Source organism: Lissotriton vulgaris, chromosome 5, assembly GCF_964263255.1.
Source record: "Lissotriton vulgaris chromosome 5, aLisVul1.2, whole genome shotgun sequence".
NCBI lineage: Eukaryota > Metazoa > Chordata > Amphibia > Caudata > Salamandridae > Lissotriton > Lissotriton vulgaris.
In genome coordinates, this window is record NC_141693.1 from 1,012,014,520 (window position 1) to 1,012,037,457 (window position 22,938).

The following is a 22,938-nucleotide window of genomic DNA, read 5'->3' on the forward strand; positions in this document are numbered from 1 at the left end:
TATACATAAATACCTCATTGATAACGTTTATATATTTAGTCGTTAAAAAAAAATGAGGGTAGCGATACCGATCTGTAATGCGCACTTGATTTATCTTGCATGGCCACTTTCTTTTTTTTTAAGTTCAGAAAAATTTTATTGAAAGAATATGACATAAGCTTACAAAGTAAGACAAAGAAAATAACAAGCAAAAGTATACATCAAGATAATTAAAGGTATTAATATAAGCTACAAAAAGAAACATCAAAAATTGAGAATAAATATAAGCAAAATTGGCAACTGGTATGATATAAGGTAATAAAAGATATACTAAATATACATTGTAATTACAAGAAAAGCAAAAATAATATTAATATGTTTAACAAAATACAGGAATTCATGGAGGTTTAGGAACTTCTTGTTGTAACGGGGACAAAGGCAGAGAACTCTGAGCACTTAAATCAAAAAATAGTGTGACTGGACTCCACAATTCTTTTCGCTTGGCAGCTAAAGCCAAGGGGTTGACAAAAGTTGTATCTAACCTGTGATTATAGCAAACAGCATACCACCAAGCCTGATAAGATATTTTGGTAAAATCCTTCCAATTTTTAGTTATTTGCTGGAAAGCTACTGCCAACAATAAGTCAATTATTCTAACCCTGAAAGTGCAATGATCCCAGATGGGGGAAACACTCCCTAAGAAAATGTGAGATAAAGAGAAGGAGTGATTAGAGGAATAAATCTTGTTAATTTGAGACCAAACTTGCCGCCAAAAATTATGAACATGGGAACAACTAAAAAGCATGTGGAAAAGATCTGCACATGGTAAGGAGCAGGACCAACACTTATCAGAAGCATCTGGGTATTGTTTACTAAGAACTAGTGGTGAAAATAATAAACGATTATAAATAAAAAATAGTGTTTGAGTAGTATTAGCAGCTCTGGAAGATCTACGAATCTTAAGCCATAATTTGTCCCATAGCTCAATAGGCCAAGAGACTTCTAGGTCTTTTTCCCAGGTTTCTTCAGTTGTGGTTTTCGTGCGAGATGAAGACTGAGTTTGAAGCAAAGCGTAGATTTTTGAAGCTTTAGGTTGTTTAAGAAGTAAAGAGCTCAGTGAAGACATATCCGAGGATACGTGGTTTGATGGAGGAGGTGCAGCAAGGGAAGCATCGTAGGCAAGTTGTAATGCGTGTGACAATAATGAATATTTAACTCGAAAAGCGGGAGGTAGATTGAAAGAAGTAGCAGCTAATGCAAATGGGATGATCTGATTTTGGTGAAACATTTGATGCACCCAGATAAGGCCACGTGAACTCCAGAATTTCCAAAAAATCGGCTTATTGTTAATTAATATAGATGTATTGTGCCAAATAGGTTGATCAAAAAAGGATGAAACAGGAAAGGAAGGAAGGAAGGAAGGAAGGAAGGAAGGAAGGAAGGAAGGAAGGATTTTGGAGGTATACTTAAGAATAGGAGTAGATAAAGATTGAGGTTTACGAGAAAACATAAGATATTCTTTGAAAGAAAAGGGGGATATTAAAGACTTTTCTAAGGCCAACCAGAGAGGAGAGGATGATGCGGAATCCGTAATCCAGTTCGACACTTGATTCAATAAAAAGGATTTATGATATAAGGCAAAATTCGGAAAGTTTACCCCACCCTCTCTTTTAGAACACATTAATTTGGACAAAGACATACGAGACTTTTTATGTCCCCACAAAAAGGAAGATAAAATAGAGTTCATTTTCTTGAAACATTTCAAAGGGATAGAAAACGGTATGTTAGATATTGTAAATAGCACAATGGGAGAGAGCATCATCTTGATTGTATCTAATCTTCCCCACCACGATAGATATAGAGGATGCCATTTGCTAGTGAGTAGTCAATTTTTGTAAACAGTCATCCATACACTTAGTAACTGTGCCCGAAAGAGAAGAAGTAAAATGGAGACCCAAATATTTAATAGTTAGGGCTCCAAGTAAAGCCCGAAGCAGAGAAATCGTCCTTGAGAGTGAGTTTGGTAAGTGGCAAAATCTCACATTTATCCTTATTTAAGTTGTAGCCAGATACTTGTGCAAATGAATTCACTTCATCCAAAAAAGCAGGGAGGGATGCTTTTGGTTGGGAGAGAAATAATAATACATCGTCAGCGTATGCTGCCATCTTAATATCAGAGTCGTGGAAATTAAAACCATGTATATTAGCATTCTTACGAATTCTCAAAAGGAAAGGCTCTAAAGCAAGATTAAATAATAAAGGTGAAAGTGGTCATCCCTGTCTAACCCCTCTATTAAGAGAAAAGTAAGAGGATAAGGTACCGTTTGCCGAAATTGCTGCTCTAGGGCGGGAATAAAGGAACGAAATCAGGGTGGAAATCTTTGGACCAAAACCAAACCACTTCAGAGTACTAAACAGATATGGTCATTCAACTCGATCAAAAGCTTTCTCTGCATCCAGGGCTATAGCTGCAAGGGGAGGAGAGCTATGCGAGGTCTTAGAGAGAATGTCAAAAAACAATCTAGTATTATCCGTCAGCAGTCTACCTTTAACGAAACCGGATTGCTCTTTTCCTAAAAGCTCGGGTAAAAAAGATTCTAAACGCAATGCTAAAGCCTTTGAAAAATTTTTATAGTCGATATTTACTAAAGAAATAGGGCGATAATTTTTACAATGTTGTGGATCTTTACCTGGTTTTGGGATAATGCAAATAAGGGCATCAGAGAAAGAGACAGAAGCGGAACCAGTTTGAAGGAAAGTGGAAAGAAGAGTATGTAATTTGGGAATAAGTAGTTTTGAGAAACAGGAGAAGAATTCAACAGTGAAACCGTCGGGACCTGGAGCTTTACCATGTTTGAGAGAGTTAAGAGCTTGAAGGAGATCTTTCTGCGTAAGGTCTGATTCTAAAGAGGAAAGATCCGGAAGAGTGTCGAAAGGAGAGGAAATCTTGGACAAAAATTGGGAAATGTCTTGTTCAGAAGAAGATGATTCAGACTAATACAATGTTTCATAAAAATGCAAAAACTCCTGTAGGATATCTTCACTTTTGTGTTTTAGTGGCCCATCACAACAATAGATAGATTCAATATTGACCTTGTTCTGCTTTACCTTTAGATAGTTGGCCAGCAATTTCCCAGCCTTATTCTGTCCACCATAAAACTTGGCACTAGATTTTAAGAAGAAATTGGAGGCATTGTACGTGGAATCTTTATTAAATTGAATTTTGGTGGCGATAAGATCATTTAAACAATCCTTTGATTTGGAAGTGTAATATAAGTGCTCTAATTTTTTAATTTTAGAAAGGAGGTCATTGGTGGCTTGTTGGGCTTTCTTCCGTTTACGAGAAACATAGTGAATGATGAAATCTCTAGCTAATGCTCTGAAAGCGTCCCAAACTACAGGGAATGGAACTTCATCCATGTGATTTAACAAAAAATATTCATGAAAAAAGGATGTGAAAGAAGAAACAAACTGTGCATCGAGAAGGAGAGCATTATTGAAACGCCATTTTTTAATAGAAGCAGGTTTTTGTAATACATCTAAAACAATGGAGACTGGGGCATGATCAGAAATTAAGATGGAGCCAATGTCAGAAGAAATAAGGGATTGGCTAAGTTGATGAGAGATAAAAAAAATAATCCAAGCGTGATTGAGTTTGATGAGGGGTGAAAAGAAGGAGTATTCTCGCAAAGTGGGATTGCAGAGTCTCCAGGCGTCAGTAAGTTTGTATTGTGTAATGAGTTGTGTAAAAGATTTTTGAGACTTATGAGGAATGTATGCACTAACTGAGTGTCTATCCAAAAATGGGTCAAAAACTTCATTGCAGTCACCCACAAGGATGAAATTATCAACGTAGTATTGAGTGATAAGCGGTGCGAGGGAGGTCCAAAAAGTGGTGTCGCCACTCGTAGGAGCATAAACATTTAAAATAGAAATAGGGACGTTATCTAGAGTGAGATTCACTAGCACCCATCTACCTGAAGTGTCTGCAGAATGCGTTACTACTTTAATTGAGAGATTTTCTAAACAAAATCAAGACTCCATTACGTTTACCATCACCTGGAGAAAAATAAACTTCGCCTACCCAACCCCTCTTCAATTTAGCAGATTCATCAGCCGACAAATGTGATTCCTGTATACAAGCTATATCTGTGTTGAGCTTGGCCAGGTGGGATAATACTCTCTGTCTTTTGATTGGTGAATGTAAACCTCGAACATTCCAAGATAATATTTTCAAAGGCATAACATAATTTTAGAAAAGCATATCAAAAAACCAGTTGAGGGACAATTCCAATAAGAGTGACATGTGAAATCAATAAAAATACAAGCAATATCAAACCAACTGCACAAAAAGTAAGAGATCTGAACTAGATATGAGAAACAAGAAAGAAAGGAAGCAAAGCAAAAATGCAACCTCTGTAAGAGAAAGGAAGATTGCAGGGTATAAAAAGGAAATGTGGAAGACCAATGAGAGAAGAGAATATGCAAAAGGAGAAAGAAAAGAAGAAAGAGAGCATGAAGAGAATAGAGAATAATGGAGAAAGAAAACTTACAAACAGTCCAAGACATACGAAGGGTGGAGGGATGGAAGGCCACACGGAATAATGACGTGTCCAGGACCCACAAGGGAAGGCGAAGGGAAGGGCATAACGAACATACTCTAACATAGGTATGAGAAGACACTCTACCGAAACCTGTGAAGGAAGAAAAAATGATTAGATATATTGCAAACAATGACAACGCATAGTAACTGCAGCAAAAGTTTCAAGAAATAGCAAATGGAATAAAAACCAAAAGAGAAAACATGTGAATACTGCAACCAGAAACAGAGTCTTAACACAAACTAGCTGGAACTAAATGATGAAGTGGTCTCCATTGAATCGCTGTGGTGAGAGTACAGGAAGCTCTTCAACTTAATTGGATCCTCATATGTGGTAGTTTTATTATTGAATGTCACTTTAAACAAGCAAGGGTGAAAAAGACCATATCGTGCACCCAACGAGCGTAATTGTGGCCGCAATGCTAAAAATTCTTTGCGTCGATCAGCTGTCGATTTGGCGTAATCCTGAGAGAAGAACAGAGAATTTCCTGACCAAATTATACGATTCATTGCCCTAGCTGCTGATAGAATCTTTAAGAGGTCAGTATATTCCAAAAAGTACAAGATCACTCCTCTCGGTTTGTGTGGCGAAGAAGAAGATGCTTGACGCATTGGTGGGCCTAGTCTGTGAGCTCTCTGTATATTCAACATGGTGCCTTCAGGTAGCTTAAGGAGCATTGGAAGGAAGGATTTAAAGAAAGTTGGAGGATCCGAGCCTTCTGTCCCTTCAGGAAGACCATAAATTCGAAGGTTATTCCGCCTATTTCAGTTTTCCAACTGCTCAACTTGTTTGTGAAGTGCGGAGACCTGTGAACAAAGAGAGTCTACTTTAGAAGTAGAAGATAAAGAGCCAAAGTTCTGCTCTAACGTGTTGACTCGTTGATCCATTGCTGACCATTTGTCAGAGAGCATCTGAAGTGTGGATTTGGTCTCTTCCATGAACGGACGTAGAGCTCTAATCTCCTCCAGTATTAGATCCATTGTAACAGAAGCAGTCTGTTTAGGTGGAGAGGGAGGATCTTTTTTCAATCTTTTTGTAGATGTTTTGGAAACAGTCGAGACTGAGGCAATCTGTGAAGGCAATGCACCTTTGGACGATGAAGCAACTGAATCCTCCATGGATAAACAGTTATAGCGTGAGCTGAGATGAATCAAAAGTTTCCGAGGAGAAGGTGTAGATATCTGTAAAGTTCTAGATGTCCTGCCCATAGACTTGAGAAAAACAATCCAAAGACATAGAACAGTAATGTGCAGGAGAAGAAACGCCGTATTAAGATCAGAAATAATGTGACCCCAACACTAGGGCAGACTGACCTATCACTGTAAGCATGGCAATATTAAAACAATAATAACAAAAAAGATACTGTAAAGAATTAGCACAACATTATGAAAATGTAATAGAGAAAAGTTCACACGTGGCTTTGGATGGATAATAAATCTGCGCTGTGAGGATATGTGCAATGAAGATATATATATATATATATATATTTTTTTTTTTTAAACTACCCATACAATGGGAAGAATTAAAAGCTATACAGAAGAGGTTGTACAAAACTAAAAGGTTATAAAAAGCTGCAAGGTAGAACGTTAGTGCGAATTACACCTAGTAATAGTGGGCAAGGCACACTGTAACAGAATTTGCAGGCATTTGGCGCATGACAGAATATCAAAACATACATTTACCAAGAAGCATGAAGTGAAATATAAAAGTGATATCTATTTGCTTAAATGGAAGAAAATATATGTATGAAATGTAAGTCACCACAATGCATTACAAGAGTGTGTCTATGCCCAAGTAAACCATACCACCTACTTAGCTTGATACCATATCCAAGAGAGCCACCTTAAATAATCTCGTAGCACACTATTATAACATTGTAGGCTCTGAGAGAAACACAATTAAGAAATGCAGATATTTGCACATACACATTAGCAACACAAAAACAAGGTACTGAAATGCCCATGTAAAGCCTGCTAATACAAGTGCATGGGAGTAATGTCCAAATTCAGTTTTCTACATGACTTCTAGTGTGAAACATTCATAACCAGTGAAGTACGGTCAGTAAATGAATAAAACATTGCTCCTTTTGAAGAAATACAGGCACAAGGGAAATAATCTCCTCAGTGCGCAGGCTGCTTTGAAGCCACAATTTTCATTCAGTTAGTCGGGAAGCGATATGTTTCACAGAGTGAGCAATGGATGCAAAGTGAGGCAATTAATCACTGCAAAGTTTAAATGAAGAGTTCTTCTCACTTTAGTTCAGTTTGTTAACCTGCATATATCTGCGCTGCCAGAGAAAGGAAAGCTGGCTTCCTCAGCGCGTGGCAGTTAGGCATCTGTCACAGATACTTCAGCTGTGAGCAGAAAGGTTAATAAAAGGTCAAAGCTTGCCAGAAAGAACATGGAAATACTTCCATTTAGAGGCTCTCACATTCCGACCTTGATTTATGCAGTTTTGCCGACCTCCAAGACTCGGGTGAAGCCAGAAAATCCCTCGGAAAGCCCCGTCACCTCAAGGGAGCCACAGGAATGCCGCCATCTTCCTCGGGCGCAAGCCACGCGCCCCCCTCCCCCCCCCCCCCCCCCCCCCACCCATGGCCACTTTCTAACAGCAATATAAAAGTGACAAAAAACGACCAAGTCATGGCTAGGGATGTGATCACTAACCTCCGAGTTCTTAGAGAGCCCAAATGAGATCAGCAGAGAGAAAATGTTTAAAATGCTTTGTTGGGAGAACGAGAAAAATAAAGTATAAGAATTGTGCAGTAAATCAAAACGTATAAGGGATATAATTGAGTATTTAAAAAAATACAAATAGTTTAAATATATTTTGGCAAGTAAATCCTATATAAATTGTTTCTGTGTCATAATCAAAAAAACACACACAAAATAACTAACAAAATAAATAGAGTGAATAATAGCTTGGTTACAAATGTTGCCACAATAGCAGCAGGTGTCACGTCTGTCAAGAGAATATATGTTTTCATTAAATCTAGAGAGGACATATTTACCATTATCCATCTGTACCAGATGTGACACCACTGCATTCCCAATCAACCCATCTGTACAGAAAGTGACCTCACTTCTTTCCTTCAACTCTTCAGGGAATCCAATTACCAGGGCATCCCCAGCAAAGGCTGAACATAGACAAGGATATCGTTTGTTAGGGCCTTGGGCCAGAACCCCTGCTCTACTGAAACCTACAAGGTAAAATTGTCTCACCCAGCATCCCATACTGACTATTTCCAAAATTGCACCCAGATGTTGATGACCCAGGCACTCCATAGCATTCACATAACACCTTGTGCACATCCCTCAAACTACCACACACCTTGAACTACAGAACACACATTCCAACTCCTGCTCATTGACACTCACTCTTCAGTACTCTGTGCACTAGAGATTGCAGGCCTCATCACCCAAACATGGTTCACGACCACATCTTCCCACTGGTTACAGCATTCATTGTATGAACCACACACATAAAAAGGATGCCATACATAATCCTAAACTATAAATGTGTATATTGTAAATGTAGATGTATTTCAGCTCTGTATTCTAGGTGGTTTCATAGATAACCCGAGTTTCGCTCTCGTTGCCTATCTAATGTCACTTCGAACCCCTCAGTGAGGAGCTTCACTGTTAGCTATTTAAAATTTTAAGTGTTATATATTGGCCCCATAGCTGTTCACTATCGTGAACAGGATTTTACTAATCCAACTATTGCAAATGCTCACCAGTGTTTACTTGCCAAACGCCGTTTAGCAGACTAGCAACCAACAGAACGCAAAACCCAAGTAATTCCTTAATTTACCTAGACCAGCAATTAAAAAATAACAGAAATCTAAATAACACTGCTCATAGTTCCTAATAAACATGCCTTTGTCTACCCGAGAATGATGAGCTATTAGTCGGGTTATCTGTATTTTTAAAAATATCACTCCGCAAACTCAACCTTGCAGTTCCAACAATTCTTAAAGTTGGTTAATGAGAGCGCACAGGTATTCGATCAATATAGAACATAAAATAACAGATGAGAAACAAAATGGAGGGCATGTTTTTACTTTTGTTGATTTTATAATGACCTCCTGGACAACTCCGTATATCAGAAGTCCCTCAAAACCCCTTATTATAAAACATCACAGTTATTCAGATACCCATCTATAATTTGTGGAAACCGGCTGAGACGGAGGAGATGGCGTGGGAGGCACTAAATTATCTAATGGTCTTCGAGCTAGTGATGGTGAATATTATTGGCCTTGCTGAAGGTTTTACTGTTGTCAGTTTCGTACACCCGATGAGGAGTCTTTATTGAGAAATTCTGTACTTCCACTTTGCTAAACCAGTGTGCACATAATTGATGTGCTTCTCATTAGAGGCTTTCTTGCCCTTCTCCAAACTTCGTAACAACGCTCCTAATATTTCCTTTTCATTTTAAAGAGGTTGAGCGCAGTTATTGAGTTTTTGTTGGTGAATATTAGTGGCGTAGGACATCCTTTTGACCATTGGTTCTATAGCCTGACCTGAGATCTTCTCGACAGGTGATAATCTGCACCAAGGAGGTGGCTGTGAGTGCACGGAAGAATGCGTACACCTTGCTGGCAGAGATTGGAAAGGCTTTTCTTCGTTTTAACCAAGATCCTCAAGGTAACTGTGTTAATTTACTTGTCTTTATTATTATCCACATTTACCACAGTAAGTATATATAATTGTCCTGTAATCTAAGTTTATTAGGCGCTCTGGAAGAGTAGCTGTGGGGGGTCGTAGAAATGATGGAATTAAATGCTACACATAGTAATTACTAATGGTTAAGATTAGTTCAGGCATTTCCACTTTGTTTTTTGTAGACTATCCAACTCGGCTAATGCTGCATTAGAATACCTAATAAAAGAAAGGGAGCAAGTAAACCTGAGTTGACAATGGTTTATACTCCCTTTATTATGATTGCAGAAAGCTGGGTGTGATTCCCACGAGACTGGCTACTTATTTGCCTGTTTTGGTCCCGCCATAAAAAAGCCAGTCATCTAGCTTCTTACATGATTTAGGAAATGTCCTTTATCGAATGAAATACTGCTGTATTCTATTATGTTTTTTTTCTTTTGTAGAAGCCATATTGAAGTATTTGACTCTGGTTTATGCTGGATTGACTGGTTCTGTCACAATGATTAGCTGTACTGTCCTGGCTTTGACACGCATACTCTTTGAATTTAAAGGTGAGCGCCAAACGTTACAGTAAGAAGCTTTCATGGTTTAGGGCAAAGCAGTAGTTTTGTTTAGTTTCACACCCTGTGATACTTGCTTTCCAGATATCATGAGTGTTTTGGTCATCGAGCAGCTGCTGGAGAACGTCTGTCTTCTTCTCAGTTCCAAGACCCGGGAAGTGGTAAAAGCAGCCCTCGGATTCATCAAAGTTGTGCTCTTTATAATGGACATCAAACTGCTTTCCAAGCATTTGCAGCTCATGGTAAGTGGCAATGTGCTCAGTATTCTGTTTAGCTTGTAGGGCTTGAATGGGAATAGGGCTGCAAATGCCACAAGGCGAAAAACACTACAGATGCCTCCTTATACTCTTTTGCTCTGCATACTTTGATGCTGTGCTAATGGATAAACAGTATCTTGCGAGGTACTTGACGTGTTCAGCGTTCTTTTCAGTGTGTTATCAAGCAAGTTGAAATTTCCCATCTTTCATCTGTTGGATTTACATGCTCCATTTATTTATTGGTTTTCAGAGTAGATAGAACTTTGACAAACAACAGTGTATTCGTTGAATGTCTAAAATGAGTCACTTTTGGCATAGTTTGTTACCTTTGAATACCCAGTTTTGTGCTCTATTCAGAGATTGCTTTATTGTCAACTTTTGTATCCCTTTTCAGCTTCTTAGAAAACATTTAGATGTTTGTGTTCAATAATATATTCTGTCTAGTCACAATATGTGCATTGTAAGGCTCAGATGCGTGATAAGATTAAGTATTTATGCTTGGTTCTTTGTGAGCACAAACGTGGCAGGAATAGTGGAGTGTAATGAGGGAAGAGAATGCAGTTAGCACATTTCTGACCATATGTTTTTTAAATTATTTGTTTCGTCAGTGCAGGAGGGCATTACATAGAAATGGGGAACTTTCGGCAGCCAACGTTTGCCCAGAGGATAGTTACCTATAGAATTGGGTTTCAAATCAGTAGTTCTAAACCCCTGCAGCACAATCTCTTTTAGCTTGCAGCACCACAGTATGGATCTGTGAAAGAAAATTGTTTGCCAGTGAATGCAACATTTTGATACATAAGTTGCATTTATGATCAATTTCTACTAAAGACTTTACTTTATTTTTAAAGCAAGCTCTCTAATGAAAAACAGTGAAATTGAATTACTGATGTTAGTCCCAATATTAAAATGTGTAAAATGTATCCAAAATGTAACAATTTGAGTCTATTTATAATATTTTCATAAAGTTCCCTGATTATATGCAAATACATGCATAAGCATGAGTGCAAGATTGGTGATTGTTTGCCTTAAAAATAAAATGTACATACAAAATTTGCAACTAGAAAAAATACTTTTTCTAAACTTTTGTGAAGCATTGAATAGAAGTTCTTAGAGGCTCATTTAGTAGGGTGTGAGATGCATACTGGTTTAAAACAAGCTATAGCAAACTCTTTAGGATATATTGTCTTTGATAATGGCTTATGGCGATGTTGTACAGTATCTGCAAATTCAAAAGACGGTGTGGTGACTTGGCATTTTGTAGGTGTGTGCATGCGTCCGTACGCATGAGTATGCCTACGAAATGAAACAAGTGCCCTTTTTCTTTTATTTACCCATCTTGGATGGGTTGGTAAATGACTAAAAAGTGAGAAAGTCCTACTATAAGGCAGCGGGCCAGCAGCTATTTGTTACATGATTCTCAACCACCCCAACCCCCACACACAATTATACATTTAACATTTTTTTAAAAAGACAGTGGGGTGGGGGCCAATGCAGGAGTGGGTGGGGGAGGCAAATAGCTGCCCACGGGGGTGGGGAGGAGGATGAGATGCACAAAAGTGAGAAAGCAGCACAAATGACAATGGGAGTTTGGTGGGGGGAGAAGCACATGAAAGATCTTGCAACGCTGGGGGGTGATATTTCGCAGGTGGGGGGGAAGCACACAAGAAAGAACTTGAAAACACACACTCTTGGAGTCATTAAATGAAACTAAAGTATTTCCCTAAAAGTGAGCAGTCAAAGGATAAAAGTCAGCCAATCCAATGGTAAAGAAGCTATGTTTCAGGGAAGGGACAGACACAAGATGGACAGCTAAAACTGTTAAATAAAGTCAAGTCAAAGATCTTTATTCGGAATAAAACATCCATAAAAGTGCATAACAAATACAATGGCAAGAAAATACAGGAATAAACAACCAAAATTTAGTCTATCTAATTCTACAACAATGCAGCTACATATAAAAGAGGACAATATATGTGATTTAAAAATTTTGATCATTTAAAAATAGCGACAACTATAAAATATGGGACAAAAACAAAGGTAAAATTAGGCCAGATATATGTGCAAATTACAGATGTGCAAATTGGTAAGCGATACAAAGTGCAAAGTGCAATGTGCAAATTTTGTCAGTCAATGTGCAAAGTAGCTCGCGAGCGAACTGCAGCTTTAAGGAAACAACTCACTCTAAATATTATTTCATCTGATCCCAACATTAATAAATTCCTCAACGCTATCTTAAAATCCAACAGGTCATTTTTCCGACAGTATGGCATTAAATAATGAACAGTAAACAATTTATAAAAATCACAAAAGAACATAAAGTGCATGAGACTTTGTTTCTTGATCGGGTTACACGGACAGCTTAAGGTTTCCAAATGTTTATTATAACCCAAAGGGAAGTTTAGCAGATTTACGATGCTCCCGTCCCGAAAACGGAACAGTAAACTCCTGTTCCATCGACCAAGATTTAAACGTAGGTATTTCTGGGGCGGGGCAGGGTAACTAGCAGGGTGCTCCAAATGGGCCATATACTTTGCGACTGTACACTTAGGGAAATTGTTCCTTTCCCGCTCTTTTCTATAGAGGTTATACAGGGCCCTTTGAATCAGAATCTTGTGTGAGCGGTCTATAAGATTGGGAGATGTAAACAGGTGTCCTTGCCCTACACTTATTAGACATTCATTCACAGCTTTCAACCATGGTATACAATGTGCCCTGTCACATTTTAAACAATCTCAATTTATGTCACGTGTCAATGTGGCTGCAGGGTTCTGCGATATCTTTAACCAAAAAAGGGCCGGCCTTGATCTGACAAAGTCCTCTATATAAGGGATATTTAATTCACTGTGGCATATATAGTTTGAGGCACAGATAACTCCACCCAGCACCTTCCGACAGAATCTGTTTTCTTCTGTCTGAATATGGAGACAATTTGTATGTCCCCATACCTCTGCGCCGTAGGTACCTGTTGGGATACATTGGGTTTGATAGATCTTTAATAAAGGCGTGATCACATCAGCATGATTAGGTTGGCGTAGAGAAATTATTGAGTTGATCGTTTTACCTAATTTATTCCTCGCATAGCAGACATGTGGTTGCCAAGAACCAGTGTTAGAAAACAACAGCCCCAAGTATGGAAAAGTGCAGGTGCTTTTTAAAACCTTTTCCCCTGACATAATCTCAATAATTTTATACTTTTTTGGACCACAGGTCATAAGCGATTTTTTAAAATTTGTGGTTAAACCTAAATCAGCCATAAAACTAACAAAACCTGAAATTAAGATACGCAGTGCCTTTGGGGTGCGGTCCATTAGGACCGCATCGTCTGCGTAAAGAAGGGTAGGTATGGGAGTGCCATTTAAATACGGTACATCTTTTGTTAGGGTACTCAGGGAACTACTCAGCTCATTAATGTATAGGATAAAAAGCAGAGGGGCCAGAACACAACCCTGTCTGACCCCCCTGCCGATTAAAATATCACTGGAAACTTCGCCAGTGTGGTTAATACGCACACGGGCTCTTAGGTCGCTATGGAGATAAGATAAAAAGTAAACTAAATAATCATCTAAACCATAATTAAGTAGGACGGACCATAAACGGGAGCGATTTACAAAATCAAAGGCAGAACTCAAATCCATGAAACCAAAATATAAGGGGGATTTTTTAGCGATGGTATATTTAGCCGTTATTAAATTCAGGTTCAGACATTGTTCTACTGTGCCCACATTACTACGGAAACCTAGCTGGCTCGGGTGTAGAATAGTACTTTCCTCCGCCCAGGTTCTAATTCTTTTAAAAATTACCCTACCTAAAACTTTCAGAGTGTTATCAATTAATGATATTGGGCGGTAGCACCCAGGATCTAGCCTGTCGCCTTTTTAAAAAATGGGTACAATAGTACTGCCGGACCATGTTTCAGGGATAGATTCATATGTTAGATTGTTAAAAGCATTACACAGCAACGGGGACCAAAAGTCAATTTCGCATTTTAGTTGGTCAATAGAAAGGCCGTCAGGGCCAGGGGCTTTATTACCGGCACTTTCTGCGATGGCATCCTCTACCTCAAGCAATGTAATATTCAAAGGTGTTGGAGGGGGAAGGGTTTCTGCGGGGTTGCCAGATACAGCATAGATCTTCGAGAAGTGGTCAACCCACACAGGCCGTGTGATGTTACAATTGATTGGTGTTCTGTTTGAACCAAGGGATCTTAGGTTTTTAACCTCCCTCCAAAACCCTGGGGTGTCCATTAGGGCAGCCATACGAACAAGGGATTCCCAGTGATCTTTAACCAATTAATTGGATCTGGTTCGTAAGGTGAGTTTGTACCTTGCTCTCAAGAACCGTACCCGGGAAATATCCCGCGGTTTGGCCATGAGAGCAGCCCTTAAGTCCCGGTTTGCTTTTGAGCAAGAGGCATCAAACCATCTTGGGGCTTCCTCAGTTTTCCTAGATGCTGGTTTAGAGATCTCGCTTTTTATTGCAGAGCAGAGTTCACAGAATGATTTAATCATATTGCCCCCGCAGCTGTCAATAGCAAGAAAGTCCGAGATCAATACAGGATGTTTCTTAATCACACTGGCCAATACACCCTTGTTGTCTACCCCCCTCCAGACAACCCTTAATCTATCCGTCGAGGCTTCCAGGTTTGTTGCCCCGATTACACTGTGATATTTTTCCCCCTAATGATTTCAGGTAAATCACAATTGGGTAGTGATCACTGTATATGTTACACACTACCTCTGCCTTTAATAAAACATTGATTCAGAAATGGGGGTGGTGATGAACAGAGTGTCTGAATTAAGCAGACCACTCTTACCCAGTCCAAAGATCCGGGCTTGATCCATCACCGTTTTTTAGCTCACTGCACCATCCCAGCTCAGAACTTGGCTATATGCAAATTAGTCTGACCCTGGCCCAGTGCATCATGGGAACAGGGCAGACCAAACTACCAATCCAATTCTTATACTGGGAAGGAAACAAGCTACAGGGGACCGGTTTCTGGCATTTCAGCCGTCTTCGGCCCGGCTTGCTTGAATCCTGATGGTGCAATGAGCTAGGGACTCACATCTGAGTATACCCTTCCACGCTTATGGTGGACAAAAATGATTCAGAAATGGGGGTGGTGATGAACAGAGTGTCTGAATTAAGCAGACCACTCTTACCCAGTCCAAAGATCAGGGCTTGATCCATCACCGTTTTTTAGCTCACTGCACCTTCCCAGCTCAGAACTTGGCTATATGCAAATTAGTCTGACCCTGGCCCAGTGCATCATGGGAACAGGGCAGACCAAACTACCAAGCCAATTCTTATACTGGGAAGGAAACAAGCTACCGGGGACCGGTTTCTGGCATTTCAGCCGTCTTCGGCCCGGCTTGCTTGAATCCTGATGGTGCAATGAGCTAGGGACTCACATCTGAGTATACCCTTCCACCCTTATGGTGGACAAAAATGATTCAGAAATGGGGGTGGTGATGAACAGAGTGTCTGAATTAAGCAGACCACTCTTACCCAGTCCAAAGATCAGGGCTTGATCCATCACCGTTTTTTAGCTCACTGCACCATCCCAGCTCAGAACTTGGCTATATGCAAATTAGTCTGACCCTGGCCCAGTGCATCATGGGAACAGGGCAGACCAAACTACCAAGCCAATTCTTATACTGGGAAGGAAACAAGCTACCGGGGACCGGTTTCTGGCATTTCAGCCGTCTTCGGCCCGGCTTGCTTGAATCCTGATGGTGGAATGAGCTAGGGACTCACATCTGAGTATACCCTTCCACGCTTATGGTGGACAAAAATGATTCAGAAATGGGGGTGGTGATGAACAGAGTGTCTGAAATAAGCAGACCACTCTTACCCAGTCCAAAGATCAGGGCTTGATCCATCACCGTTTTTTAGCTCACTGCACCATCCCAGCTCAGAACTTGGCTACAGTAAAGGGCATACAGGCATAACTTGGTGCTCTGTATAAAGCATTTTTGCAGTATCAAAACAGTAATAAAGTCAAAATGCAAAACAATAAAAATCCAAAACTGAATTAAAAAAATGGAGTGAAATTTAATAAACAAAATGACAAAAATCCAAAGAGATGCCACTGGAGATAGAATTCTTAAAGTTTTGATCAAAAATAGCACCAAAAAGTGTGATGGTCCAGGACTTAGGTGCAGTGTGAGGCCAACCGCGATGGAGCGTGGGTCAGATTTATCAACCAGGTAATTCCTAGTCAAAGATTTTATCTTCTAACTTAGGTTTTAAAGTCTCAACCAACCACAGGAGAGCACTTCTAAGGCCCACAGGACCGCAGAGTAGATGCTTTGAGATTTGCGGGATGTCAGGCAGTGGCCTACATCATGGTCTGCTCCAGGTCTAGTTGCTACTGATCAGCTGGGCCCTTACAGGAAAAGGCCTCTTGCAGCTTGTCTCCCTGTAGCCATACAGGAGGTCAGCCATGTAGCCTTGGGAGTCAATTTATGTGTCCTGGGTAAGCGGGAGAAGCTTCAGTTCTTCAGTGCTATTCTCAGGTCACAGACAGCAGTTCCAGACCTCTTGTGATCTTCTGCAGGTCCAGAAAGTGTTTTGACGTGGGTGCTTGGAGGTTCCACATTCATGCCTGGCACAAGAAGGTGGGCGGAGGTGACTCCAGGCCCCTCCCTAACCAGTAGGATGAAAGTTCCTGGGGCAACCTAACCCTCTTTTTTAGTAGTACCTGTTTGCCTTACTGCAAACAGACCAAAACTGTAATGTGTCAGGGAAAATTAAATATGCTGAGTCTTTGGCCACACGGTACCCACAACAGACTAAGAGACAGCAGCATAAAAGGACGAAAGTAGGGTCCTTCAGCAACCAAACAGGAGATCCACAAGAATTGTCTTGGTAGCCTGTTAACCCCTTTCAAGTGTTCCCCAAGTGTTGCATGTGGCTCAACAGACCTGTCCAGCAGGATTGTACTCTGTAGTGCTAAAAGTTACTTTTCCTTAATAGTTATTAAAAATCAACATTGAGTGCGATTTTTGATAATTAATAATTCTAGCTGGGCCTATTCCTGAGCTAAAGTATTAGTAGTTTAATCGTCACTCAGATTTTCTACATAGAACAGCTGGGCCTGCTACAATGAAAATATGTTTGGGGCCTTTTCACTGTAGCACAAAGTAATATACCTTTTCTACATACCCCAGTTTTAAGTACCATGCACCCTACCTTGTGGGCTACAAGCCCTACACATGGGTGACTTATTCATATTTAAAGGGAAGGTTTTTACCTGTCAAAAGGCTGCAGTGCTTGTTTATTACTGTTAGTCATTCTACTGAGGTAGGTTTGAAGCCATGTTTGCTCTGCGTTATAGTGGATGGTAAAGTAGGTGCTGCAGTCTACTAGTGGCATTTATCTTCCAGGCCTTTGGGCACCCTTTGTACCATATATTCCCTGGACTTTTTGGCAAGTTAAATATACCAAGTAGGGGTATGCCTATTTGACCATCTTTTAAAGGGGAACACTGGCACTTCACTACTGGTTAACAGGGTTAACGTGCACATAGTTCTAAAGCCAGTAAAAATATAGCGTGTAGCAAAAGCCCAAAAGTCTGGGGTGACCAAGGTGTTTTTCTACAGACTTCCTTTTACAGTCACTATTAAATATTGTATTTTTTACACAGCTGCTTTGCATTTTAAAGATGCCATGGTTCATTTTTGGCATCTATACCGTAGATGGCGTTTAGTTGTGACATCTATATTTGATTTACTACAACGTGAATCTCCAGGTGCCTCCCTAGGTGTCTGTCCGAGGCTTTCCCACTAGAATTGATTGAGGTTTTTTCCCTAGTCAGGAGAGGGAGAAAACGCAGGTCCTCAATCTTTCTAAAGACATGATGTATGGAGAGTCTTGCTTTGGGGGCGGGGGATATTTCCACATTTAAGGAGGATTGAATGGTGAAAGTGCCTTTCTCCTTTGCAAGCAGATTTGTATGGGAGGGTATGAGGTTTTACAGGGATAGCTAAAACATAGGGCACCTGGGGGACATAGTGGGAGGGAGATTTTTGTGTGGAGGTAGAGGCGGGGAGTGCTGGTGTAAACCAAGGTTTTCTATGTTGATTTTGGCATTCACTCGAAGCCATTACCAGCCTGACAGTGCGGGTAGATATATTTCTAATACTAAGTGCGTTCATGGCTGACTTGTCAGTGTTGCATGGATTGTAGGCATAGCAAACTGAGGTTTTGCAGCGTGAATCTTTCTGGATTCACTATGCTGTGCATATTCCGCGGTCTTGTGGTTGGGTCCGGATTCGTAGTCTTTTCTCTCTCTTTTTTTTTTTTTTTTTGTGGCCCAGGTGGGCGTCGGCGTCACCCTTCCTTGGGTGTATTTCCGGTGACGTCGGCATGCTTCCTGCGGAAGCTCCCATCCCTGGGCGCCATCTTCAGATTCTTTTTTCCGCGGTCGGGTCTGGATCGTTCCCGTTGGGCTCCAGACATTTTTGGAGAAAGTACTGCAAAGCGAGAAGTTCGAGAAGAAATTAAAAGAAGAAGACCAAGGAAGACTTCGCAGACCATTGGCGAAGAGAGAAGGAGGAGAGAACGTCAAGAACTTCGACGATCATCGACGTCCACGCGGTCAGGGAAGCCTGAAACGCTCGAGGATGGACAACACGCCGTTCAAGTTCTGCCCGAATTGCAGACACAAGTACGCGCAGAAAGATCAGCACCCGGTGTGCAACCTTTGCCTACCGGTGGACCACAGAACCGAAGACTGCAACGCCTGCTCCGTCTTCGCCGCGAAGACCCTTCGTGTGAGGAAGAGCCAGAGGGTAGCACACGCCACCCTCGGAGGAAAAGCCCCGACGCCTTCGCTGTACGACCTGGGGATGTCCTCCGAGGAGGAGGACAACGCTGCCGCCGAACACGACAGCTACACGGTCGTAGAGACCGATTCCAAGAAGACGCCTGATAAGGTAGGAGACTCGACGTCCCACAAGAGCACGAGAGACCCTGAGTCTCGAAAGAACGAGGGCCAGACCCCGAAGGCGCCGACGCAGCGACATCTGCAGTCCGCGACCGCACACAGGCCCAGCGGATCCTCAGAGAAGGAGTCCCTGGCGCCGAGAGCTGTAGAACAGCAGAAGGCTCCGAAGATCGCCTCCGAAAGGGGCCGGGCTGTTGAACAGCAGAAGGCGCCGAAGATCGTCTCCGAAAGGGACCGATCGGCGTCGAGGGAGAAAGACCCGAAAGCTTTGACGACGCCCAAGGACCCGAAGCCAAGTTCGACGTCCAAACCTTCGACGCCGAGAGTCTCGCCGCCGAGCCAGGTGACGAAGAGAGGGGCCGAGCGTTCCGAGGCCGAGAACGCGGCCGAAAGGGAAAAGAAAAGACGGCGTTTGGAGGCCGAGATGGCGAGCATCTTGCAGCGGAAGAAGGATTTCGACGCAGAGATGAGTGCCTTCACAATTCCACACAAGACCAAGCACGTGGTGCTAGATCTGGTCGAAGAGGAAGAAGAACTCGGCGACGGACATGGCCCGGCCGCCGAGATGGTCGACGACCAGGGAGATGAGGAGAATCCCTACGAGGATTACGGCTATGACGAGGAGGAGGGCAGTAGGTTGGACGCCGAGTCGGCCACCTCTGACCCCATCGAGGAGGATTACCTGGATATCGACACCGAGAGCCCGGAGGAGGCGGTCGACACATACCCCTCGAGGCCCTCGCCGCCTGACGACATCGGGGCATACAATTCGGCGATACAATCTGCCGCAGCGGCATTTAGGTTAAAGCTCGACGAGGAAAAGCAGAAAGCAGACTTCCTGCTCAAGACTTTGCTCCCAACACAGACAAGGAGCCAGTTCCTCCCAATGCTCGAGAGCGTCTTGGCTCAAGGACGAGAAGCATTCAAGGAGCCCGCAACATGCAAGGCGGTAACCCCTAGAACAGAGAAAAAATACAAACACTCCACGAAGGACCCGGCCTACATTCGAGGCGAGGTCTCCGCAGACTCCATTATCACGGCCACGGCTAGGAAGAGGGCCAACGTATCCACTACCTTGGGCCCACCACCGGATAAGGAGAGCAAGAGGATGGATCTGGTGGGCAGAAGGATCGAACGGAATGCTGCGACCCACTGGCGCATGGCTAACTCCAACGCTCTTCTAAACAGGCACATGTACCAGATCATGGACGGCCTGGGGCACTTGGTGAAGGACCTACCCCAGGAGGCCAGGCAGAAGGCCGAGATGTTGGTCGAAGAGGGGAAAAATGCGGCAAATTCTTGCCTTAAGACGGCCCTGGACGGGGCAGACACCGCCAGCAGGCTGATGATGATGGGTGTCACGGAAAGGAGACACGCCTGGCTCAGGATTTCAGGGTTCAAACCCGAGGTGCAACACAGTATCCTCAACACACCGTTCAACGGCGACACGCTCTTCGGGGCAACTGTGGACGAGAAACTCAGCCAGCTCAAGAAAGATAATGAGACGGCAAGGTCTATGGGGGCGTTGCAGTTCAGAGGCAACAGAAGAGGCACCCCGTCACGGAGGCCCGGCGGGAGAGGTGGAAACCAACCAGGTACATCACACCAGGTTTTCCAGCAAACGCACCAGGCAGACTCACAGGGACAGCAAGGTCAGCAGAAGCAGTCCTGGCAGTACCAACCAAGAGGTCAGTCCTTTCGAGGAAGAAACGGACGTAGCCAGAATAGGAGAGGGGGGCAGCAGCCCTCCTCGAAGTGACTCCACAGAACTCTGGGTGCCCAGCCACAGAAAGGACCCGGGGGGGCACCACGTACCAAGGGGTCGGGACAATCAAAACACCTACGACCACATGACACCAGTGGGAGGAAGATTGAAATTTTACCTCCAGGAATGGAGAGAAATCACATCAGACAAATGGATCCTAAACATCATCCAATTCGGGTATTGCCTGGAATTGGAGAAAAGGCCAACAAGCAGGAAACCAAGGGGAAGACCGCCAGCAGGAGACCAGCTGGCGAGGCTTCAGGAAGAGGTAAAGGAACTTCTGCAAAAGCAGGCCATAGAGCGAGTCCCATTCAAGGAAAGGAACAAGGGAGTCTACTCGACGTACTTCCTGGTACCAAAGGTAGACGACAAGATGAGGCCCATCCTAGACCTGAGGTTCCTCAACAAATTCATAAGAACACAGAAATTCAAAATGACCTCCCTGCAGGAGGTGCTACCGCAACTGCAGGTCGGAGACTTCATGGTCACGATAGACCTCAAGGACGCCTACTTGCACATACCGATGAACAAAAAGCACAAGCATATGCTCAGGTTCACAATCGGGGGAGGCCACTACCAGTTCACAACGCTGGCCTTCGGACTCAAATCAGCACCAAGGGTATTCACGAAGTGCCTCGCAGCAGTTGCTGCACACCTACGAAGACAGGGGATACACGTATACCCTTATCTAGACGACTGGTTGGTGAAGGCGAGTTCGTACCAAAGGTGCAAACACCACGCACAGACAGTGACGAGCACGCACATAAACCTGGGGTTCTCCGTCCATTGGGAAAAATCGTCAATGGAACCGGAGCAAGTGAAGACCTTCCTGGGGGCAGTGATCAACACCGTGCAGGCCAAGGTGTTCCCCAGCGAGAAGAGAGCAAGGGCGCTGGTCAAGGAAACTCGCCTCTACCGGAAGGGGCAAGCTCGGACAGCGAGGACGGCGAGCAAGATCATGGGGATGATGGCATCATGCATCCACCTGGTGCCGAATGTGCGGCTACACATGAGACCCATGCAGGAATGGCTCCAGGAACAGTGGTCACAGGCGTCAGGCAGTTGGGAGGATCTTGTGGTGGTGACGCACGCAGTGCAAAGGGAGATGACATGGTGGAGCATGGAAAACCTAACAAGGGGAAAGCCTCTAACACCCCCAACTCCGACAGTGACCATCACCACAGACGCATCCCTGAAGGGATGGGGCGCTCACATGGAGGAGCTCAAAGTGAGAGGACTGTGGACGCCAGCAGATGCGACAAAGCATATCAATTACCTAGAATTGAAGACAATCTTCCTTGCACTGAAAGCCTTCCAGACAAGACTGTACAAGCAAAGGGTGTTACTGCAGACAGACAACACCACGGCGATGTTCTACATCAACAAGCAGGGTGGAACACAGTCAACGACGCTTTCAACACTGGCACAGGAGATATGGAGATGGGCCATCCCTCTACAGATAGACCTGCTAGCCATACACCTACCAGGGAAGGAGAACATTCAGGCAGACTGGCTGAGCAGACAGACATCGGCATCCCACGAGTGGGAGCTCAATGCTCAGGAAACGAGGTGGTTATTCAACAGGTGGGGAACGCCATCAGTGGACCTGTTTGCAACACGCCAGAATGCGAAATGCCAGTACTTCGCATCCAGACTACCCGAAAAGGGGTCCCTTGGGAATGCCCTATGGATAGATTGGTCCGGGACATTTGCATACGCTTTTCCCCCGATACCACTGATACACCGAGTACTGAGCAAGTGCAGAGCGAGCAAGATGACCCTGATACTGGTCGCGCCACAGTGGGCGAGGCAGACATGGTACTCGCAGATCATGGAGATGTCACAGAGTGCACCCCACAGATTCGGCAGAAGAAAGGACCTGCTCTCCATGCAGAACGGAGAGGTGCTGCACCCAGAGCCAGAGACCATGAGCCTAGTAGCATGGCTCCTGAGGACATAGAGTTTGCACATTTGAGACTGCCAGAGAGCACCCTCAGGGTCCTTCGGGAGGCACGGAGGCCGAGCACACGGCGGTGCTATGTCGCAAAATGGAAAAGATACACGATGTGGTGCAAACGTGAACAACTTCACAAGAAAATGAAGAAAGACTCCACAGTGCTGCGATACCTGACACACTTGCTGGACAAAAAACTCAGTTCATCCT

At 43.2% G+C, this 22,938-nt stretch overlaps 1 protein-coding gene across 1 annotated transcript in view; it reads left to right on the forward strand.

Moving 5' to 3' along the window:
* The window catches only part of RRP12 (ribosomal RNA processing 12 homolog), a 438,408-nt gene that overhangs the window by 282,033 nt on the left and 133,437 nt on the right, over positions 1 to 22,938 (forward strand). The window contains exons 23-25 of the mRNA XM_086922631.1: positions 9,122 to 9,227; positions 9,686 to 9,793; positions 9,887 to 10,044. Of these exons, the coding sequence (XP_086778757.1) occupies positions 9,122 to 9,227; positions 9,686 to 9,793; positions 9,887 to 10,044 (372 nt within the window). The remainder of the gene's footprint in view (positions 1 to 9,121; positions 9,228 to 9,685; positions 9,794 to 9,886; positions 10,045 to 22,938) is intronic.